The sequence below is a fragment of the Lytechinus variegatus genome, chromosome 9 (genome assembly GCF_018143015.1).
Source record: "Lytechinus variegatus isolate NC3 chromosome 9, Lvar_3.0, whole genome shotgun sequence".
Lineage (NCBI taxonomy): Eukaryota > Metazoa > Echinodermata > Echinoidea > Temnopleuroida > Toxopneustidae > Lytechinus > Lytechinus variegatus.
In genome coordinates this window covers 24,935,413-24,958,080 of record NC_054748.1, presented here as the reverse complement: position 1 = coordinate 24,958,080, position 22,668 = coordinate 24,935,413, and the positions used below count along the sequence as shown (strand labels likewise).

Genomic DNA, 22,668 nt, shown 5'->3' with positions numbered 1-22,668 from the left:
AACAATAGTTTAACACCTCAGAATGGTCAGCTTAGTCCATGCATGGACCTACTAGAGGTCCATGGTCCATGTCATTCATTGTCCTTTTCAGTAATTTTATGGGACTTACTGGCTTTCTTGAATAACAGAGGAGGCCGTCTTCACAGTATAGCAGGAAGGTGAATTCCATAGCTTTACAGGGAAGGAGAATTCACCTGCTGGTGCCCGTTTCTCAACACCGTCATAAGTCTAACTTCTTGACTAAATCGGAGATAGTGAGCTACTTGTCCGTTAACCGTTTCACGAAGCCCTCTTTACCAAGATCGGGTACAACAACCTCACTAAATATTTATGACACCTCCGAACCTGTCATAACTTCTTTCTTAATGACGTAGTGGCATCACGTGGGTAGACTATGACATGCAAAAGTGCCGAGAAATTTAAAAATTATAATCTTACGTAATCAATCATAGAGGTTGAAATTACATCCCAAAATAAGTGGGATAATGCATTCAATGATCATTGTAATACAAAGTAACTACGAAAACTGTTGGTACAACGCCACAAAACCATTCATTTTGAAATAGTAAAATAATTTAATCGATAAAAATTCTACCACGTCAGGCCATCCATAACTGGACTTGTATTTGTCGTTTTCAGACCCTATTGACATTCGGATAAATTCTAATCTCTAAGTTATGCATAGAATTTGTCAAATCATACATGTAAGATCGGTATCAAAGATTTATAAAAAAAATGTTAAACTATATTTCGATGATGGTTGGAATCGTAAAACATTGTATAATTATCATAATTTTACAAATAAAACCGTTATGGTTTACTTTCGTAAACTATTAAAATTGGATATCCCGGGGGTACCCATCTCAACGTCCACATGTGATTTTTTAGCCATGAAATAAATTATTCATAATTCAATTTTTCAGCAATTGAATGCCCCAGTCTTCATGGTCTAAGTATGTATGATGCATAATTTACCTGTGCTATTATTTTTAAAAGATGTAATTCCCAATTCATCACAATATTTGCAATTTTGTCATAATTTTTCTTTTTGAAAATTATGCTATTTTGTGACTAAGGCTACGTCTCGTCTGCTCTTTTTACCGATAGTATCGATATCAAGGTATTTTAGTTAGGAAGCCTTTCGTGAAACAGGTTTAGTAAGATTGGAACTAACTCCGTGGTTTGTGGATAAAGATATGACTAACTTGTCCAGGTGTTGAGAAACGGGCCCCTGGTATCTTAGAAAGATGCTGAATGAGCCAAATCACTTAGCGTACCTAAGGGGGCAGACTACCCCCCCCCCCCTGACGAGTCACAACTGATCCAGGGGACGTGCCCCTTCCCCTTTTGAGAAGAAAAATTAATAATTTGTTATAATTTTTGGCTGAAGACCTTTTTTTTTCTTGTCAATTTTTTTGCGGACGAAATATCCTCCAAAAAATTTTGCGTCTCCCCCCCCCTTGGAAAATCCTAGGTACGCCGCTGACCCAAATTGATGAAGATGAACTAGTAGCACGAACGTGAGAGCTGTGAATATTTTTTATTGCTTTGAAATGTTGATTTTTGCATACATTATTAGAAATTTACATAAATTGGCATATTTATGCATGGGATTTTATAATCAATTCTTCACGCAAAAGAAGCTCTGTCAGGAAGTTAAGGAGCATGGATCTGACGTTGAACGCGGGTAGCAGCAACTCCCATCTTTTAACATCTTTTGGTCTGACGCGGCCGGGGTTTGAACCCCCGACCTCCCGGTTGTGAGACGGACGCTCTACAAACTGAGCCAACACACCAGTAAAAATTAAATCTAATGATTCTACACCATTTTGTACTTATTCTGAACACATGTGAGATTGGTTACATGACATTTGCTCCGGCGACAATTGCTCCAATGAAAAATCTGCACCGTATTAAAGAAAAACATACATCTAACCTCCAAAACTCAGTAAAACCTAATCCTTATCTTCATATTGTATTGAACCAATGACTCTATGATAATAATAATAATCAACATTTATATAGCGCTTAATACAAAATGTTTCTAAGCGTTGCATACTATTACCCCGGCTTTAGCACGGCTACCCTGATCGGGCGCATCGAGCATTCAAGGAATTTCTTCCTACCAGGTACCCATTTACTACACCTGGGTCGAGAGTGGCAAATGTAGATAAACCGCATTGCCAAAGGACGCTATTGCTGCAGTGGGATTTGAACCCCGGATCTTGTGGTTCACAGTCCGGAGACTTATCCACTGAGCCACAACAACTCTACAACACCTCAACAACTCTATGACAAACTCTAACCCTATACCATGAGATATCAAGACCGAAGTAAATGTCGTGGAACCAATCTCACGCAATGTTGCCTCTTCCATTATAATCACAAGGGTATTCAAATCGACCTGTACGACAAAGGAGTCTATCATTTAAAACTGGGAGGATCAAATATATTGCAGCATAATATTATTGGCAACAAAGTGAATTTTCAGATGTTTATTTGCTGTTGATTTTTACTTTTATCATCAAAATAGGGCTGATCGAAAAAGATCTATTTTATTCCCGCCACAATGTGCATACCTCGCCGTTGATTAATTGAAACTATCTTTTTATATCAATCATGCACATTTAGAATGCCACTTTCGCAAACAAATACTTAAATTTCTCTCCATTCCTATTTTTCCACGACATTGTAATGCCATTAACCGTGTTTTTTTTGGGGGGGGTATTTATCAATTGAATACATATTTTATTGATTGAATGAAACATCACGTCTGATAAACATGATAATGTTATTTGTACTCAGGCACAGATTCAGGATTAACCAAAGGGGGATATTTTTGTTCCAATAAAAATACACAAGCAAAAAAGGGGGTCTTCACTCGCTTATATGCATGCGACATTTTTCTCATTTTTAGGGGAGGCATGGGCCGGATGAGCCCCCCCCCCCCCCACCTGGATCCGCCTGTGTTTGTATTCGTCATTTCATTGCAGTTGGGCTTGGGTTGTGGGTTGCTACGTATTTCTACTTTTATCAAACCATTTATCTATCTAACTCAATCCACAATAAAAAAAATAATAATATCATTCTCATGTGACGTGTTTGATGTGTCTTAGGTGATCTGTGATACAAATCCTTACAAAGAAACATGTGATAACACATTATCCAGACAAACACAATGAAAGTTGTTTTTTATGTTCATTTATTCAGGTTACGTTTCATTATACCGTACTAATATCGATATTTCACATTATTTTCTGTTTGCAGCAGTAATTGATGAATGATATACATTTGTATGTCTGTATTGTAACATCCCATTCAAGATCACTTATAATTTATATTTTTGTACCTTGTTTTACATGTTGCTATTTTTCTTATCCTCAAATATTCCTCAATTGTATGTACGTTTTGTACTACTTTGTATATTTGTATTGAAAGGGAATATTGGCAGATGGCAATGTTGTTCCAATAAGTTCTATTCAATTTATACATAAATATGCAAGTATATACATACGTCTATGTATATTGATCAAATGATCCCCCAAAAATTGGAGCCGTGCCATATTTATTTGACCAAAATTAGTAAGTCATGAAAACAATGTTTATATGACATGTCCAAATCGTGACTCTAATTGTCTATGTAGTTTTGTTTTCTGGGACTTCAGGCAGTATTTCTATAGGCCTATATTTCCAAGATAGTCTAATACAACTTGGCTATATAAATCCATTTTGTATTCTATCAGTTTGGACTTATTGACGGTTGATATACACAGCACTAGGTTTAATACCCACCTAGCATTATGCCCAGACGATTAATTTCCTATTCTTCTCCATATTATCTTGAACTTTGTCAAGTCAAAAATTTATTCGTGGACACTTCATCTATAGGCCTATATATAAAAGAGTGGGAATAGACCAGTTGGTTTATTATACGAAATGGGGGAACAACTGGAAATTAGACAACATGATAAAGATCCAATGATTGTCTTGAACTTTTCCAAATGAAAATTGATTCGTGAATAGTTCCTCTTGTATAGAAAGTATGGTGTCAAATGGATATTAGACGAAATGGAGGCAGCCTAACGGGCAATTAGATAACGTGATAAATAGGCGAAATGGCAATTAAATCCACCGATTAGTAGGTTAGTTAGTCAGTCAGTCAGTCAGTTAGCTAGCTAGCTAGCTAGCTAGCTAGTTAGTTAGTTAGTTAGTTAGTTAGTTAGTTAGTTAGTTAGTTAGTAGACCATGTGGCACTGGGGCCAAGCGGAAGGTACATAGACGAAGTGGGAGTCACTGTAGACCAAGTTACATTTACCATTATAAATATTATCTTGCATATATCTTGCCCTATACCATGTATACTGTGTTATCGTTGGAGTTCGCGTTTTATAATATTTCAATCAGCAATCACTGGTCGGAGGGTTTCGTATGTATTTTATTTCAATGCGAAACCCGCATATACTTTGCATATAAATAGGTGGCCAGTGCACCTTTGAAAGCATTTGTTTTCATCCACGTAAACACAAAAGCTTACCGTTTGGTTGAACAGCTGATGTTTTTTACGATTGATTATTAATAGTAAATGCAAGCAATAGTAGAAATCATCCCCATGATCAGATGCAGAGTTTAGTGTGACGGGGTCCTGGCATTTGGATCTGGAATATTATAATAATATTTTGTAGGGCGCTTTATACTGGTGTTTCAAAGCGCACAGGTTGGCAGATTATATACAGTCAATCGGTCAAAAAAAAATTATGAGAAAATGAGAGCTTTCAGTGACGATTTGAAAATTTCTACGGAGGGAACATTTTGGATATGAACTGGGAGTTTATTCCAGAGGGTGGGAGCAATTACAGAAAATGCACGATCCCCATAGCGGGTCTTAGTGCGAGGGCCATGAATTAAATCATTGGAATATGATGAACGTAAGGATCTGACAGAAGAGGAAAAACGAAGGGAAATTAAGGTCTTGGAGATATTTGGGTGACATATTATTATGGGTAATTTTGTATACAATGAGTAGAATTTTTTCCAAGTTAAGCGTGTAGTCGTGAATAAGGGTATGCACACTGGCAGTCTTGAAATAAAATGAATTGAATAAAAGACGCGGTGTGTTACTGTCATGATTGTTGTCTATTATGTGCGTTTCTTCTATAGATAAAGCATTTGGGTGGAGCCAGGAATGAACTAAAAGGGGAGGGTATTAGACCAATGGACTTTGCTATAGTACTTCATGAACATGCTTATATGTGCGTTCGGGCCGTATAGTCGCCCATTTGTCGTGTCGTAATGTTTTATGAGAGTTTTTCTCATTGAGAGAGAGATTACGAGGTTACACTTGGGGAGTGCATTGATGTGTAATTGCAGTATGTTATATGCGGCCGTCCAGACCCCCTTTCAACCCCTTGCCAGCAGTTCCCAAGCATTTGATTTACAACCTTTTACATTGATCAACCCCTTCTCCTCCTTTCCTAAGCCCCTCATTTCAGGCGTCAGCCCTCCTAGACCCCCATTAAACTATTCTAAAGTACCTCCATTCGCAGAGGGTTATCAAGTTCTGAAGACCCAGATTCCAAGCAACTTCAGTTCTTCTGTGTATGGTTTCAGATTTGGGGGCCAAACACCCTATCCTATCCAATTACGAGTGCCCCCCCCCCCCCGAGATTACCTAGTGTCGTCCCTTTTGTCTTGCAGCCGACAATCATTTATTGATAAGAAATGTGATTTGCTTGCCATCATGCTTTCCTCAAATTTGTTTCTTTAAATGAGATTATATTTTATTGAAATCCGAGTAGTTGCTTTTTTATGTTAGTTGTGATATTGAAAATCTTAAGTGCTAAAAGCATGGTGCATGATAATACTCGCCGTACAAATAACGGGTAAATTTTGTTCTATTGAAACCAACTTTCTTCGTTGTAATGATAGGTATGAGAGGTATATATCCTTTTCGTTAGTATCATATTATGTGATTGCTATTGATATTATCATCATTGTAATTATTATCCCTATTACTATCACTATCATCAATTTGGAAACAAGCCAAACTACAAGTACGCTTCACTATTAATTTTGTAATGATTGATTGTTACGTAAATGATCATAATAATGATAATAATGATACACCACCATTAAAACTGGAATAATAGTAGTAATAATAATAATATAATAATGAAGTAGAAGACGAAGAAAGAGAATGTAGACAGCCCCCATCACACTTATTCCGAATCAAGCAGAATTGGCCGGAATGAAAGGACTACTGTTTGACCACCAGTTGGTCATTTAAATCTACTTCGAACACCGTTCGAAATTACCCCTCGAATGTTTTGAACATGGCCAAAACCTTCGGGGCGTCCAAAAGAAATGACTCAGAATGCAGTCAGAATATTTAGAATGCGCCGAGAATGTCCAAGAATTTAGCACGAATTATCAATCTGACTCCATTGTGGTTCATTTTGACTAGTGTATGATGATTCACCTGGTCAATTTACTGAATTTCAACTCCAGTTTGGTGAATAAATAAGTTCCTCTTAAAAATTTCTAGATTTTTTGAATATTTGTTTCGTTCCAGCTTCTGCTTCATTCCTGCTGATTCCGAATAAGTGGGGGCTTAAGGGGGTGTTGCAAGAAAATATTTGCGATCAACTGCAAATATTCTGTTGCAAATTTACAACTGATAGATCAACGTTAGCTGTAGCAAATAAGATTACACTTTTTGTTTCAAGGAGGGGATACGCAATCAATCACTGATTTACAATTAACTACAAGATATGTGATTGATTTAGGGACCAAAAATAGACTTGCAATTGATCGCAAGTTTCTTGCAACACCCCAATAGTGTAATAACATCAATATTTCTCGGATGAGTTATTGTTCTTTGACGCACGAGGTTTTTTTTAACAATTATAAACATTTAGCAATTGGCACATGATAAGGGAGGATATGCACTATACCCAATACTGAGCTAAATCTCTCAAGGTAACTGAACCGTTTGGAACACTTCATTGAGTTAATATAATATAAATCACGGAAGACACTCTCACTTCATTTTGCCTTGTGCAATAGTGTATAACCACACAAGCCATAATACCCTCTTTTGTTGGCCTATAGTAAAATGCTTTCCATTCGATGGAATAGGGCGTATGGTACATACTAATGCACCCTTCACTGTCAACGTGTAGATATACCAAGGAAGGGTAAGCGAGGATATATAACATTTTAATGCACCTGGTGATGAAGCCGTTGTATATTTCGGAGATATCATTTATATAAACTACTTCACTGCCTGATAAGTTATTTAAAACAATACCCGATGCAGCGATTATTATATTCCAGCTCTTGTTGGCCATTGAGCCGATCGGATATATTTGAAATACTGGGGAATACAACTCGTTGTTGATAGACATCGTCTTTTGAAAGTGGTTACTATCTTTATGGTGCATACGACAAAGATGAGGGGTAGAATGTTTAAAAGGTTGTGGATCGTATCCGCCATATCCGTTTTTCTACTAGTTGCATACTCTAGCATCGTTCTAGTACCCGCGAAGGAGAATCCTCTGGAAGTTGGCTGGCTGAAAGATGTCCATTGGACGCCGGGAACGCTGAAAGTGGGTATCTACGACTTCTTGATAAACCCGTCGGACGCCTGTAAGTTGGGAAGCAGGGATATGACATTGCTACTCCTGGTCAAGTCAGCGCCCTCCAACAAACCCCGCAGGGATGTTATTCGAGAGACCTATGTAAGTGGTATCAAGGAATTGAACTTACCCGCTAGGGTGCTCTTTGTCATGGGAAACCTCGAGGACAGCATGGAGCGAGAAAGCATCAGGGAAGAAGCTGATCTGCACGGGGATATCCTCCAGGCTGACTTCAAAGACCACTACTATAACCTGACCATCAAGCTCATCACGGGTTTCAAGTGGGTGGCCAATTTCTGCAGGAACACCGAGTTTGTGATGTCCATTGATGACGATGTGATGCTGGACATCGTGACCCTTGTTCAGGACCTAGAGGGGTTACCTTCCTGGAACCGTACCAACCTCTGCCTCGGTGAGCCTAACGTGGGCAAGCCGATCAGGAACGAGGACAGCAAATGGTACTGTCCGAAGGAGCTATACCCAGAGGATACCTATCCTCTGTCACCATTTGGCGCGGGTTACGTACTGTCCCAGGACTCCGTACAGAAACTCTACGTCGCATCTAAAGTAGTGTTACCCAAAGTGCCTTTTGATGACGTCTACTGTGGCATGCTCCTAGATGCGACGGGGATCGCCATCGCCGACAGAGTCAAACTATACGCTAAACTGCATCCAGATCGTAAACCGAAAGACTATCTAAAGAGTCAGTTGTCTGTGCATCAAATGACAAAAGCCTGGGATAATTGGGAGGACTTCAAGGACGTCAGTGAAAGGGAAAATCACAGAACTAAACGTGCAAAATTATTCATTTTTCCATTTTTATTAGTATTGCTATTATGTATGTTTTTCATTTGTACGATTGTGCATTGCTGACCTCGGATATTTGAATTTTCTGATTCAAAATTTAATAATAGCATTAATTTCAATAACTATATCAGATCATCATTGATGTAATAATGGGGGTATACACAAGCATATTGTTTTATATCTCAGCATCCAAGTTAATCCAAGTAAATAACAAATGTATGAACGAAAAGCGAAATATTTAGGTTTTCTTCAATCAGATTTACAGAAGAACATCATCAACTCACTCAACTTCCTATTTCATATTCATGTTGAAAGTTTCACCGAAACTATATATAAGCAAAATCTTATTGGGTTTTTTTTAAGTTTATACTCTTTATGAATGCTCTGTGCTTGTATTTATATATTCGAAGTAGTGTGTAATTTCGAAACAAACCTCTTAAAGGAAACCCCAAAACCAAGAAGAGAAGCAATCTTATTGGAAAGAGTAACGAGAGGAACAATTTAAAACACGTCTAATCAAAATCGTGAAATAAACAAGTTATGGACGTTCAAAAGGTCTTGTTGTACTTTCTATGGGGATTCTCAAATTGGCAAACATGCTTCAAAATGGCTGGTTTGTGGACAACTCTCCATTCGTGGTGTACACATTTTTTTATGAATTTTCCCATATTCTTTCAAATTGCATATTGGGAAAATATAATACACACCACATATATCAAGGTCAGGAGGAAATGATGTGAAATATTTAAAATAAAAGGGAAAAACTCAAAAAAATCTCATAAAACAAATGGAGAGTTGTCCACAAAATCAGCCATTTTGAAGCATGTTTGCCAATTTGAGGATTCCCATAGAAGGTACAACAAGACTTTTTAAACTTCCATAACCGATTTTGACGAAACTTGTTTTATATTGTTCCTCTTGTTTTACTCTTTCCTATGAGATTGCTTTTCTTCTCGGGTTTTTGGTTTTCTTGAACTTTAATAAACAATGTACTAGTTAGCCGTCGACATTGAGATTTGAAATAGGAACAAGACGGTAGCTCTTTTTTCCCCAGAAGAAGCTTTTCCTAGATGTTTGAAGGAGGAACATGGTCGTCTGTACAGAAGAGTTGGGCATTCTTTGTGATTAAAAACACCCTGGCAGCAAAAAGTTGATTTGAAAAAAAGAGAAAAATGCAACTAGCATAACACCGACAAAAAGTTATGATATTTTTAAAGTTTCGTTTAATTTCACAAAACATATTATGCACATCTGGTCGGTATGCAAATGAGGAGACTGATGGCGTCATCCACTCACTTTTATTTTCGTATCTATTAAATGAAAATATGAAATATTCCAATTTTCTCCTCATTGACGAGTGAAACAATGATTAATTCCTCCCTGAACATTGTAAAAGTAGCATTGTTTAATACCATATGGTTCAGTCAAGTTGGCCCTTATTGTCAGATCTATAAAGAATGAAATATTGTATAATTCAAACAATAAAATCAAGAGGAGTAGTGAGTGAGTGAGTGAGTGACATCAACGACTGTCTCATTTGCATGTCACTGGACATAAAAATAACTGTTTTGAGATAAATAAGCGAATCTTTGAAGCATCATAACTTTCTTATTTTACATCAGACTTTGATGAAAATTTCAGCGTTATGTTTTTTTTCCTCTATTTATTCAACATTTAATTCAATTAATCAACACTTTTCTGGGGTGGACTTGACCTTTAAAATCTTTTCTATCTTGAGTGTATATTCCGTAACATGTCCCTTTACGAAAATGCCAGCTTATGGTCATGCCGGGATTTTTTTTTTTGTGACGGCAAAGTCAAGTATAGGTGGAATATACATTTGGACGTAAACGGGTTTTAATATTTTTTGGCCCAAAGACACCACAAATGTTTAAACCCCTTCGTGGTCACATAAATTATGCCCCACCTAGCTGACTAGTTTTTTCTAGCTCAGGACGTTTCACAGGAAATTGATGCGATTTTAAAGCGCTTTGGCTTGATCAGTGTTATTTTGTTACTTCTACGGTAGAAAGGGCCAACGTTAGAATAGAGTACAAAATATCAAGTTATTATATCGAATCTTAAAATGTTCTATTAATCTGGTAATATTTTGCATTGTTTGACTTTGTTAATGTATACTGTTTTTCTTTGAAATAAAGATATGATTGCAATATTGGTTTATTCCCAATTCGTCCAGTGCCAATTCGTCCAATTGCCAACTCGTCTACCATCAGTTCGTCACTATCTACATGGTCTACTTTCATTTAGTCTAATGCCATTCCGTCTAATAGGAGTTGGTTCAATAGCAATTTAGTCCATATTTGGTCTAATTGGACTAAATGTTCAATTCTGCAAAATGAATGAAAATGAAATGGACATTAGACCATCTGGTTATGAGACGAAATGGTCATAGACGAAATGGTGATTAGACGAAGTGATGATTGGACCAAATGGTTGAAAGGCGACATTTCGATGGACGGAATGGCATTAGACTAAATGAAAGTAGACCATTTGGTGAGTGGACGAGTTGGCAATTTACCGCAATGTTGAACCCCATTGGTCAGATGAAACTATCACCCAACCTACGATTGACATTCGTCTTAAATACCATGAACGAATTTGAGTTTAACCAAGATTTGGTTTACATCAGCCACCTTAAAATGGAATAAACATGCCAAAGAATATGGAATATTTAATGCTGGAGTGAGGTGGTGGAAATTAATATAGCATTTCATTGTTACCATTGAAAGATAATCATATTATTTTTTATAAATAAAAATCGATATATCGATGCGGAAAATAAATAATGTTCCTCGTTGAATTCTAGCTTTCTATTTTAGATTTTTAATATTTTCTGTCTGATTTAAAACTTACACAAAATTGGACGAGTCATGTGAAAGTCATGTTGATTGAATGAATGAATAAATAGATTAATGGATGGATGGATGGATGAAATGATGAATGAATGAATGAATGGATGGATGGATGAATGGATGGATGGGTGGATGGATGGATGGATGGATGAAAGAAGAAAGAATGAATGAATGGATGGATGGATGAATGAATGAATGAATGAAATGAAAGAATTAATGTATGCATGAATAAATAAATGAATTGATGGATGGATGGATGGATGGATGGATGAAAGAAAGAATGAATGAATGAAAGCTTACAAGGAGGAACTGAAACCTGAACAATTATGACGTCATTATGTGGACCTATAGGCCTACGCATAGAAGTACTGTGCCTAAATTGGGAGACACTTCCTCTTTAATCTGTATATTTGGAATATGATAGGAAAGAACATAAATCATACAATGTAGCATTTGGTACCGTTCCTGAATAAAAACCGAATAACTAAAGGTAATCATTGCACACTCTAAATTGGCAACGCTATAAAATAACCCATTTGAAATGAAGACAACTATTTCACATTTTGACTCTTGTTAAATCCATATTCATATTGATGATGAATGAAAATGGATCGAAAATTAAGGATTGTTGCCGATTTGAAGAGAAAATGCAGATTAATGTACTTACCTTATGAAAGCTATATTCAACTGTATCAATTGATTGTGTAATGAGTTATATTAGGCCAAAATATGTTTTCTAAAGTTCCGCGTATTAGGCCTAATTGAGAATTTGAGATGCTTCAAAACCACTTTCCACAAATGTTCTAAAAGCTACCAATTAATGATACAAACAACAAAGCCGGATTCTATATTCTGTCCGACTTTTCGTTCGAACAAGATTTAGGTTTTGTTTCATGAAGACACATTATTATAACAAATGCACGATTTCTATAACAATTTTACTATCAGCCAATTAGATTGAATGATTTAGTAGCTTTTAACAATTATTTTAAACTTTTCAATATAATAAGTTTCATTAAGTGGACCCAAACCTAGTTTTTTTTCAAGACGACCTTAAGATGACACCCCATCTCCGTCCTTGACATTTAGTAGTAAAAAAAAAACAGAAGTGGAAAGAAAGAGAGAGAAATAAAAGCATAAACAATAAAGGATTTGGTCTTGTAACCAATGTGTTGGCTCAGTTGGTACAGCGTCCGTCTCACAACCGGGAGATCGAGGGTTCAAACCCCCGGTCGCGTCAGACCAAGAAGACATTAAAAGATGGGAGTTGGTGCTATACCCTGTTTGACGTGATCGTCGATCTGGCGCTACACAATAATAATAATAACGTCATATTTTTACCCATAGCCACCTCAATTCCGCAAACTGTTCTCCCAGCGAGCCCTACTTAAAGGTCAAGTCCACCTCAGAAAGATGCTGATTTGAATCAATAGAGAAAAATCAGACGAGCACAATGCTGAAAATTTCATCAAAATCGGATGTAAAATAAGAAAGTTATGACATTTCAAAGTTTCGCTTATTTTTAACAAAATAGTTATATGAACGAGCCAGTTACATCCAAATGAGGGAGTCGATGATGTCACTCACTCACTATTTCTTTTGTTTTTTATTGTTTGAATTATACAATATTTCAATTTCTACGAATTTGACAATGAGGACCTCCTTGCCTGAAGCACAAAATGTTAAAATAATGGAATTCCATGTGTTCAGGGAGGAATGAAACTTTGTTTCACATGACAATGAGGAGAAAATCAAAATATTTCATATTTCATATAATAAAATACAAAAGAAATAGTGAGTGATTGATGTCATCAGTTCCCTCATTTGCATACCGACCGAGATGTGCATATAACTGTTTTGTGAAATGAAGCGACAATTTAAAATGTCATAACTTTCTTATTTGACATCTGATTTTGATGAATTTTTTTAGTGTTATGCTTGAATTATTCTTTTTTTATTCAAATCAAGTTTTTGTTGTGGTGGATTTGTCCTTTAACATGATTATGTTGTTATTGCCCCTGCTTTAGCACGGCTACCTTAATCGGGCGCTCGAGTATTCGAGGAATTTCTTCCTCCCGGGTACCCATTCACACCACCTGGGTCGAGTGCAGCACAACGTGGGTAAATTTCTTGCTGAAGGAAAACACGCCATTGCTGCCGGGCCCACGATCAATTAGGTACTTCTATTTTAAGATTTCATCTCGAACACCAAAAAAAATTGTTTTTTTTTTAATATTACCCCTGTAATTCAATTGAAAAGTAATTGCGAAATCGATTCAGACAGATCATATAAAATTATTTTCCTTTATTCGAATGGAATATCATAACATCGGTCGGTTTGGAGTCAGTCTCGTATAGGTGTGACTGGAGCGCAGGGCGCCAAAAGGCTTTGGATTCCCGGGGGGCACTTACATTGACGAGTGGATACAATGCGCGACCAAAAAAAAAACACATAAAAGGGGATGTCTTTTTCACGATAGGGCACGTTACGTACGTAACGTGATAAGGGTATCAAAAACACCAAATAATGAAAAAGGGGTATCTATTTCGCTAGGAAAGCTACGTGTTTAGGGTCAAATTTTCGGGGATGATAAAACGAAATTAAAATGTTTGATAAAGGATGTCCTTTTTGCCCCAACACTACTTGTTTAGAGTCCGATTTGCGCGAGTTGTGGAAGATGGGGTCGAACGAAACCAAATTAATGATGTGTTAAGGTAAAACCGACGACCGACGGACCCGTACGTGACAATATATCGCTGTACTTGTTTAGAGTATCGTTTTGTTTTCAATACCTGTTAAGGGTAGGGTTTGAGACACCAATACTTGTTAAGGGGTGCATTTTCAGAATATGGAAAATACGTGTTTAGGGTGCTTTTCAAGACCCCATGGTAGCGCATGGTATCCACTCGTCAATAGAAGTGGCCCCCGGGTTTGGATTGAAATAATGTTACTGTAAAGTTATATACAAGCCAGTTCGTAGTTCCACTCTGCGCATGATCAGAGGAAAGTCATTGGTACTATACTCAAGTGACATGTGGTATAAAATGCAATGAGATAAGCACCATCTTGATGTCTTGATATTCATATATTCTTTTGAATTGAGTTTTTCATTTGGCACAAAAAAACACCAACGCGTCCACGAACGACTGGTATTTCAGTTTTCCAAGTACATGAAATGTCAGCATGCTATGATATGCATTCGATTTAGAAATGCAACAAGTACCTCATAGATTGTGTTCATTTGTGTGTTATTCTAGGTCTCTTCGATTTCTTCATCCTGCTATGTAAGGCATGCTTACGTAAAATTTTGCTTTGAAATCTGCCTATCATTGATATAAATGAAAGGACATTTGACCAAGAAGTTTCTAGACTGGAGTTCCAACAGGCAACAAAATCAAGCAGCTGTTCATTTCTAAAGAAGCACAAAAGAAAGAACGGCAATAAGGACCTTTTGATGTCCGTCTTCGAAGCCGCCAGTTTCAGTGAAGAAATCCGAGGAGTGAAATTTTACGAATATCCATTTGGATCAATTTTCCATCTTTTATATTAATAAACAAACAGAAATTTGTACGTACACATGACAAGACATCAATAACCAAGCACTATTACGCTGAGATATTTGCCCAGATTATATCAATTTACCTTTTAATTTGTGGAAAAAGTAAGAATTTGACCTTTACTGAAACCAGATTTTAACACTTTTCCGATCGTTTGCGGCAAATGAAAATTTCATATGTGGTCGATGGAATATTGCTATTCATTATTGTGTATGACAGATGAGTGCCCACACATGCATGCCCAGTCGAGGAAATTGGAGTCATATTTCAGGACATATTGCATAGTTTATTTTCGCATGCCTCCGAATTATGTACTACACATATAACCAGACCAGATGCGGCGAAAAAGTAATTATCATCACAATAGCATATTTCCCTTTATGTATGACCTATAGCTGCAGAGTCAGGCGGGAATCATTTGTCTACACAATTATTGCAAGAGATGTTGAGCAAAGTGCATGCCTGACATACTTTCTGCTGGCGGCTTTTAACCTTGTTCAAAGGGATTCTATTTGCTGTTACTCCATCTCATTTGAAACCTCCTTGATTCGACCAAAATTGTGCATGAAGTACTGGTTGTCCATGAACTGGTCTATAAGACCTGCCCTTCCCTTTAAAGAAACATGAAACCAAAACACTTCAATAGACAGACTTATTACCCATTCATAGACATAATAAACCTTTGATGAGATAGAATAAGGTCATTAAAAAAAAAATCTGCGCTATTCAGTCTGACCGATTTCCCTTTGGCTGTTCAACAATTTGATTGAACTGCTTGCTATTGATATCAGTGACGTGTGGATACTGAAAAGGGTGTTACGTAATGAGTGGATTGGGAAATCGATGGGCAACCATGCATGCAAATAGTACTTGAATTATTTGTTGTAGTTGGGTTTTTTTTTTCAAATTCTACTACGCTATCGTAACAATCTCGTTCTCAGTTCATTTCAGTTCATTTAAAATTCCGTATAAATATGACACAAATTCACATATATAATGGGAAGGAAACGATTAGTCTGCTGGGCAAACCATTCACTCGAGTAAAGGGTCTGAATTGCAGCCTAATCATGTACTGAAGGCCCTCCCTGCATTGAAACAGCAAGTTTTGTATGTGCTAGTCTTTGCGTGGAGACACAACCTGTTGATCAAAGTTTCAATCAGGGTCTGTGCCTGCAGACTAGGTAATGATAATGCACTATATAAAGGAGTTAGGAAAATTAAGCACCCCCCCCCCCAAAAAAAAAGCCTGCAGATGGCGTGTCGAGTCGGCTGCCCTTTAATGCCATAAACTTTAACTAGGTTAAGTCATGTTAGCGAACCCCACCCCCTTCCCCAATATGAATTTCCGACAAGCAGTAAAAGAGAACAATGAAAACGAGGAAGTAATTGGGAAAAGAAGAAAGAATTGTATCAAAAAAGAGGTCTCGATTGTATATAAACTGTTTATAATATCAAATTTCTAGGTAAGTTCACGCCTCCGTCAAAATTCCTGAATCTGAATATTAATCAATTAGCGTGATGGTGTTGAATACTATGGTTGTGCCAACACCATCATCAATTGTTACCCTCAGCCCCCAAGAAATTAATTTGGAAGAATGGAACAAACATTTAGAAAATATAAAAAGTAACCCTAAATTATATTTGTCGTATGAATCCTATTCAAGTCGTAAAGTGGGATACTGACAACTTAATTTTATCGTTCGATCTGTCGCTAAGCTCGTCCACATAGATTTAAAAAAATATCAAATGTGGTGGACGTCGGTTGAACTTTTTGGCACAAACAAACACATACACGCGTCAATTAGAAAATGGCCTCCATCTCCACCTGAGTTTTATTTTAATTCGATCAGAAATATCAGGGGCGGATGCAGGATTTTGCAAAAAGGGGGCAGGTTTTACCGAGGAAAATTTGACAAGCCAAAAAAAGGTCCTCGCTTTCAAATGGGGGGGGGGCACACTTGTGTTAGAATGGATCGGTAGTGTGCCCCCCCCCCTCCCCCTGGATCGGCCAGTGATATATATGTGTGTGTGTGACATATCCGAATGACCTTCATATAACTGTAGATGTTCAACCCCACCAATTTAATTTCCCTTGTCGGGTGTAGATGAGTTTTGAACGATAGATAGATAGATAGATAGATAGATAGATAGACAGACAGACAGACAGACAGACAGACAGACAGACAGATAGATAGATAGATAGGTAGATAGATAGATGTATATTTATATGTGTGTGTGTGTCTGTCTGTACAGGCCTCATGGACAAGTTCTCATAATTCATGGTTATTTTCATACACTGGTTGGTTGTGAAACTGAATACGAGCCTTTCTGAGTTCATGTTTAAAAATAAATATGCATGTAATTCATGCCCAAAGTGTATCCGTTTAAGAAGTCGGCATTAGTACGTCTAGAGCGTTAATGTGCCATCAAATAATTATGAACAATTTACCATTTGGGGATTTCCCAGATACATAAACTACTGGGAAAGATGCTAGAAGTGATTCGACATTTTGCCAGTTAAAAATGAAACCTGATTTTTTTTTTTGTTTTTCATAACGCCTACAGCTGTTGTTGAAAAACATTAATATCCGCATTGGTTATTAATACTGGCGTATGGATGGGGGAGGAGGGGTCTTGGTGCCATCAATGCCCCTACCCGGCCGCATAAATAATCCCCCCCCCAAAAAAAAAAAAAAAAAATAAACAAATAAATAAATAAATAAATAAAATAAAATATATTAAAAAAGGAAGGAAAAGTGTTATAACTTATATAATTTTCAAAATATATTGTCAAAATCTGTAATTTCATATTCTTATTAAAAAGTTCAGAATTTTTGCTCGCTCGCAACTTTTTCATGCCCCATTCACCATGTTTCACCACCTCGGGGGGGGGGGCTCGTTTGTTGCGCCACAAATTATCATATATTTCATATGGTATGAGCACTCTGACAAACTCCTCAAAATATTTTATGAGGGCTTTTATTCATTTTATAATATATTCAGTTTAGTCCTTTGGTTTTCTATATTCTTTCTAATTAACATTTTTTGGGGTAGAATCGACCATTAAAATTATATCATCGAGTTGACTTGAAGATTGAGAACCATAATGCAGAACACTGGCGTAAATCCCGGGGGATGAGGGGATATATCCCCCCACTTTTCGAGGAGGAGGGGATGGCCCGTACAAATACCCCCCCCCCCCCCCTTTACGAAAGAAATGAAAAAAAACACAAGAGATAATTGTTTTATTGGTGAAAATTCTTCCTAAAATACCGCTAACAAATAAAACAATATTATTGAATCATAAAATGCAAATAGAGCCAGTTCACCATTTCCAAACGAAATACTTATGTCCTTATTATATAATAACATTGAAGAGAAACCCCATTTCCTCTAATTCATCAATGTTGTGGTCTTTTGGGAAGGGATTAAGGAATGTCAAAAAATTTTGAATGTAATCTCTAATAAAACCATTAAACCATCATGGGGTAAAAAAGATAATATCGGAGGGGTATTTGCCATATGGACATAAAGTGACGTAACTACGGGGGGGGGGGGGGCACATGTCTCCCTCCCCCCCCCCCCCCCCCATCGGCTGACCATATATAATAATTTGCCCAGGGCCTACGTCTTCATTGTTCCTGGTGCTCATATAATCCTGTAGTACTAAAACATCCCCTTTTCAAGTAAATATAAACCAAATATATTTCCCACCACTTGAGTTATCATTGTTTATGTATATTATGCTTCTTTTACATGACTCAAAAAGTGATTGCCCCATGTTCAGGTCTTCGAATATAATTTTTTATGAAACATTTCCTATCCGTGATTATGTTAACATTAGTGGATTGGTGAGATATGTCTGCTCTTCATGAATTCCTAAAATCAGTCCTTCTCCTGATCTGAATATCAAAAATTTTCAGCTCGCACTTCGCACTCGCATCATTTGGTTAATGAAATTCGTATGGTCCTAGCTAATTCCTACAAAGAAACCTTAAAATGCTTCGCTTCAGGTCTGAATTATCTAAATCTTCAGCTCGCGCTTCGCGCTGGCAATCGTTGATTAGTGAGATGGGTATGATAATCATGATTGCAATAAATACAAAAGTGTTTCATGTGTTCAGCTGTAATTCTGATAAAATCCGCAAGCGCTTGTCACTCGCATGAGATGACTATGGTGAGATATGCATACTCTTAATGGATTCCTAAAATATATTCCTTATAATCTCGCTGTTTGGGGTCAAAAATATACAAAAATTTCAGCCATTGTTTAGCGAGACAGGTACCTATCATGATTACACAAATTTGATTATGATGTCCCTTTTTAGGTGTGAATATAAATAAATCAGCTCAGTGAGATAGATATCCGTTTAATGACATTGTCCTTCAAATGTCTCTATTAGGTCAGTATAACTGGCAACTGAGCGCGTTTCGCGTGCTCACTCAGTGATTCAAAAAATTTGCGGGTGCCCCCCCCCCATGCTGTAACCCACGGTACGCCACTGTGGACATATCAATGACAATTTCTTGCATATCTAAAATCCTGATTGCAAAAAAATGCCACAATATTTCAGTAATCCCCCACCCATCAACACGGATTTACGCCAGTGATGCAGAAGACAAAATCTGAGATGACATCAACTGAAACTGATGAGGATGAAAACACAAGATATTAGATGTCGTCAAATCAACTTGATGAGGAAAAGAGAACAAGATCTTAAATGTCATCAAATTAACTTGAAGAGGACAAGAAGATCATAGATGTCATCAAATTAATTGATGAGAACAAAAAGACAAAATTTTAGAAGTCATAAAATCAAATTGAAGAGGACATTAAGATCTGTGACACCATCAAATTAACTTGGTGGGGACGAGAAGACAAAATTTTAGATGTCATCAAACTAATTTGAACAGGGCATGAAGATATGTCATCAAATTAACTTGATGATGACAAGATCTTAGACAATCCAGTTAATTTGAAGAGGACAAGAAGACAATATCTCAGATGTTACCAAATAAACTTAAGGACAAGATCTTAGATGACATCAAATTGACCCGAAGAGGACCAAAATACAAGATCTCAGATAAAATCATATTTACATGAATAGGACAAGACAAGAGCTTAGATGTCAGCCAAGTAACTTCAGTTTGAGTTAGTACAGTTTCAGGTCAAAAAGACAAAATCTTATGTCATCAATTTTGCTTGATGACGAAAAGACAAGACAAGATAGTTAAAAAGATAAAGAAAATGTATGTATATTAGTAAAATAAATCTATGATTCATTTATTATTCAAATATCAATTATATGGATCACATCCATCTTGTACATCAAGTATAAAATCTTCAATCTATCATATACATCATTATCACACACACAAGTACTAGTAGGCCTAAATTCACAAATGTAGTTTCAACTATGCGAAGGTACAAGACCATGACAATTCATTATCACGCTTCATTCCAAGCATGGAGCATCATTATTTAAGCATGAATTTAGCCTTTGCCAGTAGCGTGCATAATTGAAGTTATCTTAGGGGCTTTTCACACGTAAATCTTAAATCATCATTGTAATGATGCTTGCAATTCGTCTTTAGAATCATCAGACCTTTCACAAGTTCAAATACTGTAATTTGAATTCATATTCTTGAGCGAAGGCGGTATAGTGTATTTTAGTGACTTGTCAATCAAAGCAATGTGTCACAAATACAAACTGCAATGAATGCATGACAATTGTATTACCTGCGGAAGTGCTTGAAAGGTCACGTACGCTCCATCCCTCAAAAGATGTTTAGGAGGTCAAGCCTTTCACACGCAAAATTTGTACCATAATATGAGTGAAACTTCCCTGGAATTCACCTCCGAAGTAGAATTTGAATTTGTGATTGTGATTAGCGTTCGTGATTCTCGTTTGGTTTCACACATGCTGAAAATTTGTCATTAGAATTATTTTTCACTGGAATCATTCAAATTACAATTTTGGTAGTACCGTGTAAAAGGGTGGTTAATGTACACAATAGTGTAATTATCTGCATACCCAATGACTTAGTACCATAGTACAGTTGAGAACACCTTCATCAATTTGAGGCATTTTGGATGCTAAGGCTCTGTCACATTGTTATGTGCAAGACTTACATGACTTGCGGTAACTAAGTTTTGCTACCCTCAGGTCACCTGCATTGACAGTATCTCACATGCAGTTGCCCGCAGGAGCGTGCGCAAGTCTAATTTGCACGTAGATAACTTTAGAACATGCTCAAAACTTTGTTGCGGGTGAGTTGGCAGCAATCACCCACAACTCACCCACAAAAGCTTGCATGGGACGCTGTGACAGGACCTTAAATCACTAAATCAACATGAATCATTTGGCTTAATCAAAATCACCATGTAAAATTTATAATTCAAATCTTCTACATCATCAAATCTACTCTAAAAAATGAATTATTTGAGATTATAAATAATAAAATAGAAAAGAAGAGTGAGTGTGTGACAGCACTGACTCCCTTATTTGCATACTGATCAGGGGCATGTTTCACAAGACTTGTTACAATAACAAATTTCCAATTACAGTTTAAAGCTAGTGAAATCAATCAATTTGATTGGCTGATCATATGCTTGTTATAGAGACTGTGCATTTGTTATTATAACAAGTCCTTAAGAAATGGGTCCCAGGATGTGCATAAACAGTTTTGTGGAAATATGTAAAATTTAAAAGGCCAGGGCCCTGTCTTACAAAGAGTTGCAATTGATCAAATCAATCGTGATTATGGATGGCCAGCAACATAAACATCTACCAGTCATGTTCAAAATGTTTTCTAGCTATGATACATATTCATGCATAATTATTGTGAGACTCTTATATGGCTACAAGAATGCACATTGGAATCTCAATACTTTTTTTGTATCATCGTAAAAAATGAAACAAAACTTAATAATAATGGTAGTAAATCATAAAACAAAATCTGTTAATTGTTAATAAATGAATGACCAAGAACCTTGGTTTCATTTTTTTCTTGGATGCAATTTACATGACCCCTAATAGCCCTATACAATATGAATTCGGTGGATTCAAAATATGATGTGCCATCTATCGGTTGCAGTGAACAGTGGGGGTCAAAATCACATACAGGCGCAGGTGTTTAGTTTACTGTATTAAATGTGACTGAAATGCTTTTAAAATTAAAACCATATCGCAAGAATTCACCAAAAATGGTCTAACTTCACAAAGAAATATGCGGGCAAATTTCTCTACCTCCTGGACCCTAGGAAACAGATTGATCGGTCAAGCCGCATCAGCCAGCGCTTAATTATCACATACATATATGCATGCACTATATATAGCACCAGTGCGCGCAACAGATTTTGACTATTTCCCATAAGGCATCGCAAATTTTGGCCTGTCCACTGCAACCAATGGATGGCGCACCCTGTTGTGGATCCACAAGAACTACAATAATGACCGGTGTGTTGGCTCAGTTGGTAGAGCGTCCGTCTCACAACCGGGAGGTCGGGGGTTCAAACCCGGCCGCGTCAGACCAAAAGACGTTAAAAGATGGCAGTTGCTGCTACCCTGTTTGGCGTTCAACAATTAAAGGGATAGAGCCTCGTCGATCTGGCGCTGCACGGTGGCTGCCGGGCCCACAATCAATTGGGCGAAGCAAATTTTCAGAGTATTTCATTTCATGTCTATTTCGAACAATAAATTATGGATGGATGGATTTTAATAGAATTCAATGATGCGGTAGGTTTAGGATAGGGTTACTATAGTATGAAATGCAAGGTTGAAATTATTAATTAG

At 37.0% G+C, this 22,668-nt stretch overlaps 1 protein-coding gene across 1 annotated transcript; it reads left to right on the top strand.

The window, feature by feature from the left end:
• Nucleotides 1-6,938: 6,938 nt before the first annotated feature.
• LOC121421592 (lactosylceramide 1,3-N-acetyl-beta-D-glucosaminyltransferase A-like) lies at nucleotides 6,939-9,645 on the top strand. Its single transcript, XM_041616345.1, has one exon. The coding sequence runs from the start codon at nucleotides 7,431-7,433 to the stop codon at nucleotides 8,505-8,507; it is 1,077 nt and encodes a 358-aa protein (XP_041472279.1). The 5' UTR covers nucleotides 6,939-7,430; the 3' UTR covers nucleotides 8,508-9,645.
• The last annotated feature ends 13,023 nt before the right edge of the window (nucleotides 9,646-22,668 follow it).

Coding starts and splice junctions, on each gene's coding strand:
- LOC121421592 (XM_041616345.1), top strand. CDS start 7,431: ATGGTGCATACGACAAAGATGAGGGGTAGAATGTTTAAAAGGTTGTGG.